This window comes from Uloborus diversus, unplaced genomic scaffold, assembly GCF_026930045.1.
Source record: "Uloborus diversus isolate 005 unplaced genomic scaffold, Udiv.v.3.1 scaffold_359, whole genome shotgun sequence".
Lineage (NCBI taxonomy): Eukaryota > Metazoa > Arthropoda > Arachnida > Araneae > Uloboridae > Uloborus > Uloborus diversus.
In genome coordinates this window covers 34,410-52,497 of record NW_026558526.1, presented here as the reverse complement: position 1 = coordinate 52,497, position 18,088 = coordinate 34,410, and the positions used below count along the sequence as shown (strand labels likewise).

At 32.1% G+C, this 18,088-nt stretch overlaps 2 protein-coding genes across 2 annotated transcripts in view; one reads left to right on the top strand and one right to left on the bottom strand.

Annotated features, from left to right (window-relative positions):
* Nucleotides 1–4,537, top strand: part of LOC129233360 (vacuolar protein sorting-associated protein 28 homolog) — a 32,491-nt gene extending 27,954 nt beyond the window's left edge. Inside the window, exons 7-8 of the mRNA XM_054867400.1 lie at nt 1,754–1,845; nt 3,073–4,537. Of these exons, the coding sequence (XP_054723375.1) occupies nt 1,754–1,845; nt 3,073–3,193 (213 nt within the window). The 3' untranslated portion in view covers nt 3,194–4,537. The remainder of the gene's footprint in view (nt 1–1,753; nt 1,846–3,072) is intronic.
* A 10,155-nt stretch (nt 4,538–14,692) lies between these two features.
* LOC129233362 (uncharacterized protein C16orf52 homolog A-like) lies at nt 14,693–16,557 on the bottom strand. The gene has a single exon (XM_054867402.1). The coding sequence runs from the start codon at nt 16,479–16,481 to the stop codon at nt 15,978–15,980; it is 504 nt and encodes a 167-aa protein (XP_054723377.1). The 5' UTR covers nt 16,482–16,557; the 3' UTR covers nt 14,693–15,977.
* Between the last annotated feature and the right edge of the window lie 1,531 nt (nt 16,558–18,088).

Genomic DNA, 18,088 nt, shown 5'->3' with positions numbered 1-18,088 from the left:
AAATATGCATGATGTTTTGATTTTTAAAGTTGTATAATGTACTTCAGACTTATGATTCATTTGTAGATACTGCAAAATACTTTCTGTGTTTAAGAATATGTGATTTTAATTTTACTTTTATTTTTTTATTTATTGTATATAGCTATGATTATGAGGAAATTGATGTGCAAGAATCTATTCTTGGTTATTTAATTAATAATGTCTGAACTATCACAGTAATTTTTTTCTTTGATTATTTATACCAAGACCCATTTACATATTGTATTTTTTTATAATAGTTAAAGATTTTCAAACAATATTCTCCTAATAATATCTCTAAGTATAAGGAAACTAAATTATAAGATTTTACTCTTAATTATTTAATTACTTACAAAGAAATTAGGTACAAATATGAATGTTAAACATAAAATAAAAAAAGGGGGGAGGGTTTCAAAAAAAAAAACTTTTTATACCAACTCTGTGGAGTACCACATTTTTCGGCAGAAAATTTTTAAACACTCGTTTGAGTTCAGACAGTTTTATATTATATTTAGGTCTACTAATGTATTTCAAAACCAGTTCAATACTAATTATTTCTATCTGTAATTAATTAGACAGTACTGCTGTTGTCATTTCCCAAACAGTAGTTTATTAGCATTATTTTATATTTTATTTATTTATTTTTTCAAAGTTTTACACCAAAGGTAATTCAGTTGAAAATTAATTGCTTTGGACAACTTAAGTGAGCAGAGCCTGAAATACCTTTTGTCTCTTCTAATAAAGTTTTTAAACGTGGATTGAGTTGGTTTTGATACTAAGTGCCAATCAGGAGAGTCAATTGACTCTTCCTGTATTTTAAAAACATAATGAAATTAGGCATTTTTGTACGTATTTTGTTTTTTCTCTATAAAATGTATTGAACACAAACTGTTTGCTCCCTGGAAAATTTTGAAATGATGGACCTGCTTTTAGTTAAATAATGAACAATGGAATCAGTAATGAAAAATAGTATACTTAATGGGAAGTCATTTGTTTTTTGAGCTCCGCTGTTAGCTTGCCAAGAGCAGAATTGAATTTTACAATTACTTTATACTTTAGAACAATCACTTGAACTTACAGGCTTTAATATTAATTTTTAAATATAAGATAATGAGTTGCTGTTATGCTTCATTCATACACAAATATGCTAAAATTGTGTTCATTTAAGTGCGTCTTGCTTTGGAACTTTCCTTGATGTAGATTGTACATGGAATAAATTCTTTATATCTTTGCAGGTTTCATGAAATAGTATTTTAATATAAAGTACCCCTTTTAATCATGATATTTTTCTACACTAAATATATATAAGAAGCACATCAGTCGTGATAAATATATAAACTTTTACCACAATGTCTCTCTGCGATTTGTATAACATGTACACTGAAATAAGATGAAATTGGAGTTTTTAATTTTTATTATGTAATTATTATATTCTAGTTATTGGAGTATTCTACTGTGGGAAGGTAGCTGTGGGAAGGATAAAGGGTATCATCTGCTTTTTTTTTTTTTTTGCATTTTTGTATTTATTGCACTTTAGTTTTACAATACAAGCTTATGTACTGGGTTTCCTCTGAAAATGAAGCTTGAAAAGAATGTCAAATTCCAACATTTCAGCCCTTTTTACCTTCCTATGGTAATATTGGAGGCTCTTATATGAAGTGCTGTGCATTTAATTACTAGTCTGGGGTATGCATTTTGAAAATTTTTTGCTCTAAGTTTTCATTCTTTCCTGCAGTTGCAACCAGACTTGAAGGAATTATATGAAACTATGTGTCGCCTTACACTAGTGCCGGCAGATTTTGATGGAAAACAAAAGGTGAATGAATGGTAAGTTGTCCATTTATATATAGGTATAGATATTTAAACTAGCAAACATACCCAGCTTTGCTTGGGTCAGTAATAATATTGAGAAACAATTTATACTTTCCTTTACTCAATTTTAGCTGTGCCCTGTGGTTTCACTCGTGTTTATAAGTCAACAATGTATTAAAAAACTATTTTAAGTACATTATGCTATAATATGTATATAGATAGTAAAAAATTACAGACCCTTATCCACATTGATGTTTTCCATTAAATAAGAAAATCAAAAAACAAAATTCAGTAAAAATAATTGAAATCCTTTGATGTATAAATTAATTTTTAAATGAATCGGGTCATTCATGCTGAAAATCTTTCCGTCTGCAGCAAAGTTCGAACCCGAGACCCTAGGGTTGCTTGCCCAGCACTTTACTGAGCTACTTGGCAACAAATGTTCAAGCTATTCAATTATATTCAAAAATAATCATGATGCAACAAAAAATGCATCATGATTATTTTTGATTTAATTTCAATTTATGGCTGCTCCAATCCTATAAGTCATAGCGTGATATTATATAGCCTATAGCCTTCCTCAATAAATGGACTATTCAATGCAAAAAAAAAAAAAAATCAATTCAAACCAGTAGTTCCTGAGTAAATGTAAATTACCTTCTGAGGCTAGTATACTACATAAGCTAACCTATGTCTAAATACAATCTCTGACAGCCTGGTTATTTTATTCAGAGACTACAGATTTGCTCTTGTTATGGACTCATTAGTCTAGAATAGTCAATATAAGTGAGCTAAAAGCAGATGTCCTCTAACTGTAAGTGAGCTGTTAGTGTTATAACAGGCTGTCAGTATATTGCTTGTAGTTCTGTCTTAGCCCTAGCTTAAAAGTGGTAACTCAATGCTTATTAAGCTATGCCTAATTTGAAAAAGGAAAAAAAAAATAGCTATTGAAAATTTGTTGTCTTTCAACATGTTTTGCATCGATAAGATTAGTTCTGACTTATTGTATAGGACAGTACTAATCCATACAACAGTTTTATCAATAGATTGATAACTTTTAAATCTTCAAAATAGAACATTTTTATTATTCATCTCCATTTATAAATGCATTGATTTTTTTTTCTTCTTGAAATTAACTAACCTTTTTCAGGTTCAGAGTATGTTGCAAAATATTTTTGAAATGTATGTCAATTTGTCAATTAATGTGTTACACTTTTTGTTAACTTATTTACACACTTACAGGTTGCAAACAATGTCAGCAATGGCAGCCTCTGACGAATTAACTGAAAGCCAAGTTAGACAGTTCATCTTCGACTTGGAATCAGCTTATAGTGGTTTTAATAGACTGTTGCATGAATCCTAAACATCTGTCTCAGCATTTACAATGTTTCCTTCTTTGATATCTCAAGAATTTTAAGTATGTAAATGCTGCACACTAGCCATTTTGTAAACTTCAATTATTTATACTTCCAGTTATGCTTTGTTACGCGTGTTTATTTTGAATGGTACTTACCTATTATTTTGCATCCCTGTTAGCAGGGACTGATTTATGGCAGGGCATTCGGGGCCCGGGGCACCAAAGGAAAGGGGGCACCAAATTTCTGTCATCAATTTTTTTTTAGGGACCACTGTTCGAGGCTTCTAACTAAAGGGAACAAAAAAAAATTTTTCATTTGATAATTTTTTTATTAAATGAAAGCATATTAGCCAATTGTTGTGGAGAACGATCATTTTCCCTATTGAAGAGAATTAAGTGTCCTTTGCGTACTCTCATTTCTGATGGTAAATTATCTTTAATAGCTGTATTATCAATAGAAGGAATTTTGACCTAAAACTTGATTATTAGGACATGAAAGATGAATTTACTACAAGAAAACAAAGGAGAAAATATATAAAGAATCTTTGATGTGCAGAAAGCACATTATGATTTACCTTTACCATTGGTATCAGTTTTTCCATCTGCAACTGTAAAAAATTTTCTAACATGAAAACCATAAATTTATTTTAGATTTATAATAAATGATTTCTTTGCAAAACATCTTAATTATTAACTTTTTTCGTGTGAAATCGATATTTTAAAGTGTTCTTTCTATCAAAGTAATATCGAACACTTGCCTTCATATTTTTGTGTGAGGGGGGGGCACCATATTTGTCAGTGCCCGGGGCACCCAGGTGTGTAAATCGGTCCCTGCCTGTTAGCAAAACAAAAAGTTGTCGCCATGTTCGAGATGATAGAGTACCCGAACTCATTCCACTCATTTTAGAAATGTGTCTGGTGGACATATTTGCTGAGATTTCAATGATCGTTAAACTGGCATTTGATGATAGTTTGTTTTGATGGAAATAATTGACAAGATAATACTTAAGTACCACTTCAAGATATGAAATTGAATTGTTAGTGAACATATATTTTAGAATAAAAAGTTATCTTATGTATATAAGTTCAATTTTTATATAGATGTACATAGCAAAAAGTATAAAAAGCATGTTACATTTGATTGTGATGTAATTATAATGTGGTATTGTTTATTGGTGTTTCAAGCGTTTTATACAAATTAATAACCATCAAATTAATAACCATGTGTATGTATGTATAAAATATATTAAAACACTTCCCAATGGTTTTATTTGGAATATTCTTTTTTTATAATGTAATTAAACTTTACATTATCTGTAAAAATGTTAATAATAAAACATTTTGAGGCAAAGTCAACATTATTGTCTTTTTTTTTTTTTTACTTGGAGTATATTTTCTGTCTGTGATTACAGATTAAAAATTTTTAAAAAATTATAATAAATTAATTGCCAGCTACAGCCGACCTACTAGCCCACTAACATATTGCAGTTGGCTCGTCAAAACTCTTTAAAAGCTCTAATAGAAACAGTTGGTGTCATGCATTAAAAAGAAGCATTTTCTCTCCTATTTTCAGAAGAAAACCTTTTTTTTTTTTTTAATCTGAAAACACTTGTATTTCTTATTGAATACTTACGCCCATTGGGGTTCCAACGCCTGGGTACAAATTGTTCTGGAAGAAGTAAAAACAATATTTATTTGAATTCTCTTCATTTTTAAAGTTTGGTTCCAATTTTTATTTCATAATTTTATGAAATGAATTATCTTTGACATCAATTTTCACATTGCAGATGAAAAGGCTGCTTTCTTTGTAAACATATAGTAGACTTATTATTTTATTTATTTTTTGGTCTTGGAATCAATATACACATAGTGGGTTTTCAGGACCAATCTGCAAAGTAAAATTACTCATGAAAAATGGGATAAAGCCGTTTTGGAAATGCAATGGCAATGTTATCCATCAAGAATGTTGTTATAGTTATGAATGAGATGATAATACACAGCAGAGAAAATTTGGATCACTTGCTTCTACTTTGAAAAATGTGTGATTTGACAGGAATCATTGTTATGTGTGTGACATGAAAATGTATAAATATCATCAGCTGAAAAAAAATTAATCAGCTACTGTAGTTTTCCCTTAGAAACAATTATTAGTATCAAAAACTAGAACACATCTTCCTTATTAAAGTTATCTTCTGGCAATGCCTTACCACATCCTGTCTTCTCGTAAAAACGCCTTTTCTCATTGAAGGAATATATGTCAGACCATCCTGTAGGGGGGGGGAGGGAATGGAGGGGGCTTTTGCTATGGGGAAATTAATGTATTTAAATTAGTTGTTTTTGATTGTTTTCAACCCAATTTGCATTGTTTGTATATGGGGGGGGGGGGGGGTCTGCCCTCAAAAGAAAAAGGGTTTTTCTCCTCCTGCTATTTATTATCTCCACCCAAAAAAGATGAGTTTGATTTTATAGTTGATTCTAGTATTATTTTCAATAAAATATTTAAAAAGTAAGATTTAAAATTAATTAATATTAATTTCAGATTTTTTTTTTTTTTAAATATACCTTTTTATTTCATTTGCTTGTTTGCATGGTGAGGTAACTCAACAGTGCACTCTTTTTTTTATGTTCAAGTAAGTTTGTGGCTCCTAAACTCAGAACTTCAATTTAAAATAAAATAAGTTTTTTCTTTCTTTGTAAGAAACAAGTGTTTAAAAATTTAAATATTCAATTTTCTTTAAAAATCAAAATAACTTTGATTTTTGATGAAAAGTATATCCTAAATTCCAAGACTGCAGGTATAATATACATTCAAATAATCTTTTTCAACAGATTATTGAAGTATTATAAGCTGCAAAATATAGAGCATAAGTAGAGTCATAGGAGACATGATTCAGTTGTTTGAATTTATCAAAACAAAATATGTCAATCGATTAAATTTTTTATACGGAAAGCAGGACCTGGGGTAATGGTTTTAAGCTTTTTAAATCCAAGGCTAATCTGGAAATTAGGAAAAAATACTACTTCAGTCAGTGGAGTTGTGGTAACGTGGGTTACCGGGAGAGGTGAAATGAGCAAGAGGATAGAAAGCTTAAATAGGGCCATTGATCTTCATTGGGGACTAAATTGACTGACCAGCCTAGCTGGGCCCAGAGCCTGTTGGTGGTTGTCGCATTTGTAAATAAAAACAACAAACTTTTTCTCCCCACTACATTAAAAACAAAACCTTCTTTTTTTCATATTTTCTTAATTGACTCTCATTTTCCAAACATTAACTCTATAACTTTTATTGGCATGAATCACAAATTTTCAACTGGCAGACTTTCTCAAGAATTTGCTAAAGGTGTTGCTTCATTACGCTCAGTGGTTGTCATTGATTAATTGACCCCCCCCCCCCCCTCCATTAATGGTTGGGGTCATTTAAAAAAAGGTTTAAAAAATGAAACAAAATTTTAATTTAAATATGCTGATATGAAAAAAACAGGCAAGTTATTTTTTTAGTATATTTTTTGTTAAATTTAATCATCTAATTTTAATTATTTATTTTGAGACAAACATTAATATTTTAACATGTTAGAGTAGGTCATTTATTTTTTCAATTGTATGAATGGTTGGAGTACTTAGTGTCTTTGCTTCGCTTGTTGTCATGCCTTTTTAGCCTACTTTCCCAGTAAAAGTCAGAAAAAGAAGAAAAAAGCATGAAGAAGGCTTAATGCATCTTAAAAATATCGCGAAAAACAAAAAAAAAAGTCAAAAATAAATAAAATAATTGAATAAATATCGAAAAATTAAAAATTGGAAAGTAGGGTATTGAGATGGGGGGAAATGTCTGTCGGTCTCTCTGTCTGCCCCCAACCCCTAATAACTTTTGAGTGAATAGTCCGATTCGAACCATTTTTTTTTGTTCGAAAGATCTCAGCGAGGACACCACATTCCTACATTTCATTTTTTGATTTGAACTATTTTTTTTTTAAATTTTGAACAGTTCAAAAAAACTTAACATTAGAGCCTACGGGGAAATTCAAGGCAATTCCGAACTGTGAGGCGAATTTGCTTCCAACAAACTTTATAGGAAAAAGCTTTTTATGAAAAACTTGTATATGAAATATCTTTTTGATTCCGTTCAATTTTGAACAGTTCAAATCCCTTAACATTAGCGCCTACTGGGAAACTGAAAGTCAATGTAGATTCTGTACTTGAAAGCAGATTTACTTTAAACAAATTTTGTTGGAAATAGCTCGACGCCAGACTCCGACTCCTAGAATTTAGGGGCACCTGACTCCGACTCCTGTGATTGACAATTAATCGGACTCCGACTCCCTGACTTCGACTCTGATTTTGTAGCTTTGGCAAAAATTTATACACGGAGGACAAATGACCGACTCCGATTCTTGGATATTCAACTCCGTCTCCTTTATCTCAAAATGAGATTGACTCCGACTCCACAGCTATGTTTTTAACTGTGGAATAATTATTGTTGATATGAGTTGTTTTTATTTTCACGCTAAAGTTTTAATTTAGGTATTCAGTTTTCGGCGGATAAACTCGAAGTCATTTATGTTTCTACATAAAGATATGCGCAGACGATTTTTTTTTTTTTGACAGTGAAAATTATTTCTTTAAGTTGACATTTTATTGGTTTTTATTTTGGTAAGTGCATTAATTCATTTAAAAACTTTTTTTTTTGGCAGCAGGGAAAAAAGAAACGATTTTTTTTTTTTTTTTTTTTTTGATATGATGTATTTATTTGAATGAGCTTATTAATTTTAATTATTATTCTTTCATTTTGAAAGCTGTTAGAAAATTTTCTTTTATGGAAAAAAGTGTATTAGCTGCTTTGTTTAAAAGGTGCTGCTATTTTATTTGTTCGTTTTTTTTTACGCATCTAATTTTTTAGATGAGTGGGGAATATTTTATTCCTAGAAATCAGCTTAAAATATTTAAAAAATATGTTTGAAACAATTTGCGATTTTAGCTATTTTTGAGAATATTGATCGGGTACTAGAAAGTAGTATGGGTATACAGGAAAGTAGGCTTGTTTAGTTCTAGACGGAACTTCTTGTTTCAATAGTGAGCATGATTGAGCGCTAAGTGTCTTTGCTTCGCTCATAATGTTTCTTAAAATTAGTAGTTAGTGACTTTTATACATGAAAATTAAAACTAAAAAAGGAGCCAATACAAGCCTTCTAAGATGCTTGAGAGTCTACCGAATTCATTTACCATGTCAGTTTTGTGAACACTTATACATGTTTGAGTTACAGCAAAGTTTAGCTGAGAGCAAAATATGGTAACCTTTCTATGCTCAGGGGAGCAATGAAATTGTGCAAGAAAAATAATATACAGCAGTGCTTTTCCTCTCTTTCTCGCCCATTTTTGCTGGTATAACTCCAGAAATAGCCTGATATAGTGTTTTTCAAAATTTGTCGTAAGAGAACCCCCAAACCAAAGTTTACCAAAGATGGCCTGGATTTAAATCTTTAAGAATTAAGTTTCTGTTTTTTTTTTTCCCGCTAGGAAGAGTCACCTACCTTTCCTTCATCAAAGATACACACTTTTTTTTTTCGATCCTAGATGCCCAGGATTTGAGTCTTGGAAGCTGAAAAATTGTATAAGTGAGTTTCAAAGGCATGTCTGCGTCTCTATAAAATTTTGTTCAAATCGGAAAAGGTTGGGTGGAGACGTCGAGATCACTTGAAGTGGAATGACTCAGCTTTTGATGCAGCTTTGCTACCTGTATACTGCCAAGCCAGCGCGACTCAGCTTAAATAATAGCGAACCTTTTTTACCTACTGGGATGTGCTTACACAGAAAAATTTCGGGCAACGTAGGTCTGGCACCCATTGGCTTTTATTCTATGAGTGAATTATTACACTATGGTGGGTAAAAACGCTTTATTATTTGTCTCCTAATTAAAAACTGGTTAAATCTTATAAATCAAACATAAACCTTGAGGTTATTTATCAATTAAAAAACATCTGGAATAACAAATAGTGAGAGTCTTAGTCAGAGGTATGAGACAGCTGCATTTTTGCCAAAGTAAAAGAAAAACTTTCTTGTCTGGTAAATGTAGCAATTTAGAATCAGGAAAGAGAGGTATTTTTTTATCGATTTAAATCAGAGATAAAAACAGCCCGAAGTCAAAAAGAGGAAAAATTGCGAGACTTAAAATTTGAATATATATATATATATATATATATATATATATATATTTACATTACGTGAAATTATATTGATACTATGCTGTCTTTTAAATATTAATAAATAAATGTTTTCTTTTTTTTTTTTTTTACTAGTAGAAATGCTAACGAATGAATAAATAAAATAAGCTTGCATTTATTTAAGATTTTAACAGATATATCAATTTCATATACCACTTTCAATTTCCCATAGCACACAAATCAGGTGAAATTAAAACTTTATAATGTGACATATAATGCTATAAAACTTCCATATAATTAAACACTTAATGCAAGCTGAATCATTACAAAATGACATTATCATTGTGGCTAACCTTGGAGAAACAATATGAAGAGCATTTTGAAACTTTGAGGAGTAGCTGGGTATATTGTATCAGATTCATTAAAAAACTGAACCCAATCTAAAACGTTTTGAGCTTTGATGGTCATTCTAAGCACAAGCATTAAAAATGATAATTTTTAAATTGGTAAAAAAGTTTTAAACACTATGTCATGATTTGAGAATATAAGCATCTTTAATTTCCTGTATTTACATGTTTGTCATAATAAAATAGCACAGTATAATTAAAATAAATTTGAATTTATTAAGATCTTCAAGAGCTATATCTTTGGTAAGCCTGATAAGCATTAAAACACTAGATTTGAAGAATGATGTTTGCTTAAATTAACTCGGATGGAATAGGATAAACATTTTTGAATGGGCGTGGCAGTCTTCATAAAAAAAATAATAAATAAATTATAAGAAGGGTTGAAAATATTAGTCTACAAAAAGGTATTAATATCTAAGCTGTAGAATGGCATAGCAGATAAAAATGAGAGAGTGTTACAAAAGCGCATGCAATCGGATTTCAAAAGCTACATCTAACAATTTCACCCACCATCACTCTCCTGTATTTCCCCCTTCACCAACAGCAAAAAGTTCCTTACTTCTTTTTATTCAAGAAAGAACGTGTGCCTCAACAAGAATCCTGATGGGAAGGTCGGGGCAGAAGAGAGATGAGGAGGTATTTGCACGATCCTTAGAAAATGGCTGTAAAATGGGCGTGGCAAAACAATGAGCGTACAAGCCCCTCAGCAAAAAGTAAAATACATACAAGAAGGGTTGAAAATAATAGTCTACAAAAGGGTCAACGGCTTCATCGATTTGGTCTGACTCCGTCAGACCAAAGGGAGATTAAAAACAACAACAACAACAGTCTACTAAAAGTTATAAAGGTTTAAGTGATACAATGGCCTAGTAGACAAAAATGAGCGAGTGTTATGGTAGCGGATGCAATCTTATTTCGAAATGCATAAATGCTGACTTTCTGCGTCATTCTTGAGCCTTTATCCCTTCCACCCATGAAACGAAGTTACTTTCTTCTTTCCACCTTTGAAAGAACACGTGAGTCAGCAAAAATCCTGACAGGAAGAACGAGATTGCAATTGATCGCTTGAAAATGATCAGCGGCCAGAAAATGAAAAAAAATACAAAAAGCCGAAAATCGCAGGTCCGCGGAAGATTTTTATCCATGTTAAATGCCTCTGTCCCTTTCCTCCTATCCCCCCATTCTTCCCTACTCTGCCCCAATTGGCAGAGCCGGTCTTAAGCCGATTAGAGCAAAAAGGTCCAATTGGGCCCCGCGCCAGCAGGGACCCCGCACTAACGAAACCTTTTTTTTTTTTTTTTTTCATTTCTCACGAAAATAAATGAGAAAAAAGTGAAATAAAAAGTTCAAATGAGCTTAACTGATATTAATTATTGGTATTTAATCTGGGAGTATGGAGCTACTTACTTTCAGTGCGCTTAAGGGAGTAGGGAATTTCCTATAGCTTTTAGCATCTCTATTAAAGTTAGCAAAATATATTTCCAAAACTACTGGTTTCAAATAAATTTCTAGAAGAAAAAATTAAAGTATATAGTCATTTGAACATTTTTAAATCCATATCCAAGGCCCCACCCACTTCTCCCTATAACTTCCGGTCAAATGAAAGGAACTAAGTAGTGGGGAACCAATGCACATTTTTTTTATGCTTATCGGCAATTAATACAATGAGCAATATCATAATAGCCAAGGGTCCTTATCCCAGGATCTTGCTCTTCATGGGCAATGCGGAAATGGCCTCGAGACACCGAAATTTTTTGAATTTCCAAAGCTATCTATTTCATTTATAAATTTACGTTTATTATTACTATTATTTTTTTTTTACTTTCTTCATTTGTGTAGAGAAAAAATGCCAAAACTCAACAACAATGACAATTTCTCTAATATACAATTAGCACTGACGTAGGTGCAATTCCGAAAAATAAATAAAAAATTGAATAAATAATAAACCTGAAATAATGCATGTTTGATATGCGTAAAAAATCTTCATTACTATTCTAAGGAACACAAACTGCCTACAGCTTCCATTCCTCTTCTAACGTTTATACATTCAGTCTGGAATTTGGTTTTTCAATCTTCAATGCTAAAAAATTTCTTGGGGCAACTACCAAACCCTGACATTTCTTCTAACGTGACCAAATATATGCTTTTAAGAATTAAATTTCAAAAAAAAAAAAAAAAAATCAGGAGGAGGCTACTCGAACGCCTATTTGAACGACTTCCCTGACCTCAACTTTATCACAAAAAACTAACAAAAATTAAGTTTTCAATTTTAAAACATTTTCAAGGAAGGAAGATTCTTAAATTACACAACCATCCTCCCCTTCTTCTCCCCTAATGTCTCCAAAGCTGGCCTAAAATAGTATTTTAAAGATTTAAATTTCGAAACATTTCCGGGGGAAGGTCTCTGAACCCCTTCTAGTAACTAATGACCCATTTCTTTAGCATAGGGCAACTGCCTAAAATTTCCCTTTTAGAAAATACTGCCCTCGAACCCTTCCTTCCCCCGGATAGCATAAAATGGATTTCAGTTTCGAAAAAAAATCCGGAGGGAATCCCCTCTCTTTTCCTCTGTCGTTCCCAAACAGGGTCTAAAATTTGACTTCAATATCAAAAATGTTTCGAAGAGTACAGAATCCCCTAATGTTACCAGCAATGAACGATGACAGTCAAAATTGCGCATTAAAGCCTTTGATTTTGAAAGTTTTCCGTAGGAGATCAAACTCCCTTTATTATCTATCTTCGTCAAGCATCACCTATCTGGGATTAAAATTTCGGAAAAAATTAGGCGTAAAAATTTAGGGCATAGCAAAAAATAGTAGAAAGGAAACCTCCTCCTCTTCCCCTTTCCCTTAGTTTTACAAAAAATTGCTAAAATTTGCGATTTCAGACGTCATCTTTGAAGATCCTTCCGGGGACCGTAGGCAGTTTATCTGATCTCTAACGTCCCCCCACCACCCCATCCTCATGTCCGTACCAAAACTACTTTTTTAAACTTTATCTTTAATTTCGAAAAATTTCTAAGAAGAGCTCACCATTCCCTGCAACTCCGTTCTATGTACTTCTGACATCTCAAAGACTGCATAAAATTGCTTTTTTAGAACTGGTAAATTTTGGTGCATTTTACTTTTCTGTTAAAGCTATAAATTGCGCATATAGACAGTTTGTACGGGGGGGGGGGGGGGGGCAACTTCCCGCTTACTTCCAAGATTAAAGGGGGCTTCCTCCCTCACTTTTCAGAGTTAAACAATTATGATCGATAGAAAAAAGATTTTTACTGGGGGCATTGATTTATTTCACGAAAATAAACAAGAACTGAAAACTCTAACTAAATGAACTTTTCTCTTGTTATTTCACAATAATAGAACTTTGAGTTAGAAGAGGGAAGTCTACGTTGGCCGGCCGGCCCAATTTCGGAGGCTATATTCCACATTTTTTGGAAGTTATTCAATCAGTCATGTTAAAATCCCATAACCTAGTCCGATTTTGTACAAAAATAATGGAAAAAATCAGCATCAGGGGCGTTGCTCCTCCTCACTCCCCCCCACAACACACTTTTTTCGTGTACCAGCCGCCTATGATTGTGTGAACCTCAGAGCTATTTAACAACGTTCTAAAAATTCACTTGCTTTTGTGAGCATTCATTGATTCCTTTTTTAAGAAAAATATAAGTAAAAATCAAACGATTGAAGGAAGACGAATAATTGAGGCAGTTTCGATTCCTTGCTTACCTCGGAAAAATCGACAGCACATCTCAAATTTGTACAATCATTCTGTAAAGGGCCCCGCCAGAATTCTCCAATCGGGCCCCCGCATGCGCTAAGGCCGGCTCTGCCAATTGGCACATAACTATTAATAATTAACAGTTACAAATATTCAGCATAATCCATAACAAAGTCTATGTAATAATAACAGGGCAAATTCATGTGTGATGAAATAAAATTTTTGGTGAAAAACAAAAGTCTGAGGTATTACAGTGAAATATTTTTCATAAAAACTGACATTCTTCCCCCTTCTATTTCATCTTTTATAACTAAAATTCTAAAAAAAAAAAACAGAAAGATTAAATTTTAAAGCTTTATTTTTCAAATTTTACACTACTGTTTGTTTCGTGAGTGGAATGACATTTTTGTCACCCAAGTTTTCGGAATTCTTAGTACGAAATGAAGTTTAATGTGAATTCTCAAATCTGTATAAATTAATTGTTTTAAATGATGAGTACTTTTAAGATACAGAAGTAACGACAAGAAACTTAATTTGAATTACTTTCAACATATTGGATTAAAATAATTGAAGTTAATGTGTTGTGAAAAAATGACCATTCCATTAATTACAAGAAAGTGACAGTGTTTTAAATGAAACAAGAAAAAAAAAATGCACTAAGCTCATATAAAGTTAATAAATAAAATATAATGTGAAAATCATTCCAATAAAATTAATTTTAAAACAAAATCATAAAGTTAAAATTTTAATGGAAATTTCCAACATATTAAATGAACCATATTTAAAGTGATTGTCTCTTTAATGTAAGCATTTGGGCCCTTCCCGAAACAAAATCCTGGCTATACCACTGGATATTAGTAAATCAATTGTTTTCCTTAAGCAGGCCATACTTGTTTAACAAAATTATTACCAAGCGCTAGTGACAGCTCAAAATACTTTGGGGTAAATAATGTAAGTCTAATTAATGTCTAAGTGTTTCTTCGAGGAGAGTTATTGTGCACAAAATTCATTAAAATCTTCAAAAACATTGGATAGATATTAGAGATCATGAATTTCCACTTATCTGCTTCAATATTCTCAAAATCAGCTCAAACCCAAACAAATTTTGAATAAATACTTTTTTTCATTTTTTGCTGTCGCTAAAAGTCCCATATTTTTTAGTTCTCTCTTTTTTTTGTTGACCCCCCCCCCCCCCCTCTTAGAAGCCGCTACTAATCTCAACATGAATGAATTATTCTTTCCCTGCTTAACATATTAAAGTCATGTTTATGGACAACATATCGTCGCCTCAGAGCAACAGTAGGATATCTTAGTGTTATTTTTGGGATTAGATGTCTTACTGTTGCTCTGAGGCGAGGATATTAGGGATAAAACAAATATTACCACTATATCCCTTCTTTTTCCCTCACTGGGTGTTATACTATCATGTTTAACTAATGGTTTAAAAGTTGTACATGTTATATTCAAATTAAAAGATCTTGCTTAGTGAAAATGAAAAGAGTTTAGAAAAATTAATGTTAATGGGAAGGATTAAGAATAGAATAAACAAAGCTCAAACAAATTGCTAATGCATCTAACAAAGTTAAAAGGAAGGAAAGTAGCAAAATATTACCATCATCCAGCCAAATATTTGGCGTTAGCCCAAATTGTTATCTGCTGCATCTCTAATTTATATGTTGTCAATTATTGTTATCAGTTAATAACTTCAGAGTTATCATTTAGTCAGTACCATTACTAATTAAGTTAAATATTTACTCTGTATTTAATGAAGTTACTTGTCTACATCATGGTATGTGACTTACATCCGGAGCAGTTTTCGAGAGGGACTCACTATGGGTTCATCAGGCTCTGATCATGATTCTAAAAAGAAACTACCTTAATTTTGAAACATAAATAGACAGCGACCATTTAGATGAATGTAGTGTATGTATTTCTTATCTATGTCTCTACAAAGGACATTTTTCGTCCAAGTTCACATTTATCTCCTAAATACATATTTTGTTAAATGTTAGCACAAATAAGACATTTTTAAGCATTTACTTCCCAGAAATTTAAACTTGGGATTTAAATTTTAATACATTTGAATATAAGGAACCATTAACTATAACATGTAGTACAGTGAAACCTGTGTAAGTTGACGGCTTGTGGTGCATTACTTTAGTACTTAACTAGAGCAAAGGTCAACTTAGACAGGTGTTCAACTTTACAGGTTTTAATTGCATAACTTTTAAAAACATTTTTTGCAGTTAATGAGTAATTATTTGCACATGTTAAGGGCATGGCCAAATGGTCGCACTCGCAACACGCTCAAATCATTATTTTTCAAGTGAAATTTTTTTTTGTAAAGTTACTTGATATTATGAAACACAATGGTTCTTTGCATTGCAATATACGATTACCATAAGCTTACAGTTTAAAATTCGGGGGGAAAGGTGCAATTATAGATGTAAAAATTTCACAACCGTGCAAATGGACTGAGCACTTGATACAGATTTTTATGCACTAAGTCTAAAAGTGAGGCATACACACTTTGCCAGCAAATAATTCAGAAATAACAGTTATCCACAGAGCCAGCACAAAGAATATATATGACAATCCAACTTGATGACTGCTGGGCAGTTGATACGCTTCTCCTCCGATTTCTTCCATTGTGAATCCCATGGGGAATATGACAGCTGCGAGGCAAAACAACACCATCGCAGAAAACCCCATCCATCTTGCATACGGCACAACTTGATCATTCCAATGAGACAGCAGAAGCAAAGCAACTGTGGTTGAGACACAAATGCAGCCAATCATTATGCATATTAAGGACAGCATCCATTCGGGTTGTAAATTCGGTGAAAAACATAGTTGCTGTCTACCGTAAATTGTCATGCAGTTTCTGAGAAGTCCGAGTCTGGTATTTCCGCCCACATCAGACACAATCCAATCTGGCAGAGCCAAGCTTATGGCAGCAAATACATTCGCAGCAAGGAATAAAGCTCCAGATATTACTGTTAATCTATCCATTTTTTCACATCTTTGTAGGCTACAAAAAGGCGTCAAGCTTTTGCAAGAAGTTAGACCTCACTCAAAATAAAATAAGTCTAGAAGAAAATGACATTAACTCGTAAGTTTACGACTATAAATCCAGACTAGAATACTGAAGCTTGTAATTGAAAGGATGAGAAAGAAAACTCATGTCTGGATGCAAATCAGTTCTTCTTTCCCTCAAAAAACACGTTTATTTTGTTCCAAGTGTAAGCAAAAGTAAAAAAGAAAAGAGTTTTGCAATTTTTTTTATTCTTGACGCTACCCTGAAAGAAAACAATCAGAGTATTACATTCATCAAAAATGCGCGAAGAAAATTGTCAGAACTATCAACATAAGTCTCTCCTTCGCAACAGAAGTTTTCCTATTTTCTAAAATCTGCTGCACTAGACTTTAATCGCCAATGGACTACTTTAATCATCAATTTGGCGAGAAAATAAATAGAGTCCTTGCGCATGCGTCACCAGCCGTTTCCGTAGTAAATAGAAGGGAAGCAGGCTAACTTGGTGTGTGTTATCTTTCCATTATTGTTATTTCATAGTGATTTCTTTTTTTTAATAGTGCAACCTAGTGTTGCACTTCAAAAGAAAACTGCAGTAAAATGAGACCTATCTGGTGTCGCTAGCTTTAATTGAAAATATTTTTAACTAGTTCAAATAACTCTGGCTTTGGTCCTTTTTGACGAAATTTGTTCCCTGAATATCAAGATTGGATACGCGTACCTTGGAAATGCTTCATAATTTTCCAAGTTTATACCAATAGAACACCTGCGCTTTATTTCAAAAAAAAAATCTCAAACTGTGAAGGCAAAAATTCTTTTTGCCTATTGAATTGACATCGAATGACTCAGATGATTAAAAAAATAATAATAATGGAAGAATACAAAAAGAAAAAAAAGACAAATAGAATTTAAGACAAATAAAATCAGATTCTCCAGTTGAGACAGTAACTAAACGTTTTATACTGAGGAGCACTGTTTTAAATTTTTCCTAAATACGACACTTTTCAAATTCGCATTATAATCACCAGTAATATTTTTAACAAGAACTTACGTTCTTTATATATATAGATAGTTTTATGTAGCTTTGATTCGGTGCGAAATTCATGCGGTATCTCACACATGAACCAATTTCCGATAATATGATTTGCATTGTCGCTGCATGAATGAATTTGACTGGACAATACTTTTTTGCCGACATCCAATTTTTGTGTGCATGTCCCGTATATGCTTTAGCTCAAATTTATGACTGTTAAAGAATTTTTTTTGCCAGTTGTTATTTGGGGCATAAGATTAGCTTTCTGTAGCCTTGTTGTGTCCAGAACAGAAAAACCAAAGATGATATTTTTTACGTTATTAGGCAGTGCTTTACAAAAAAAAAAAAAAAAATGATTAGATATATGTATAAATTTGTTTATTTAATTATTAATCTTTTATTTCACTTCCATATTTTTTATTTGCACGGTCTACCTTGAAAACAAAAGTTATGTTAAGTGACGTATGTTCAACAATCAGGCTTCAATTTTCAATTAGAGGGGAAAAAACTAAAATTTCCCATTCTAGAAAGAAAACGTCAAATAAAAATTCC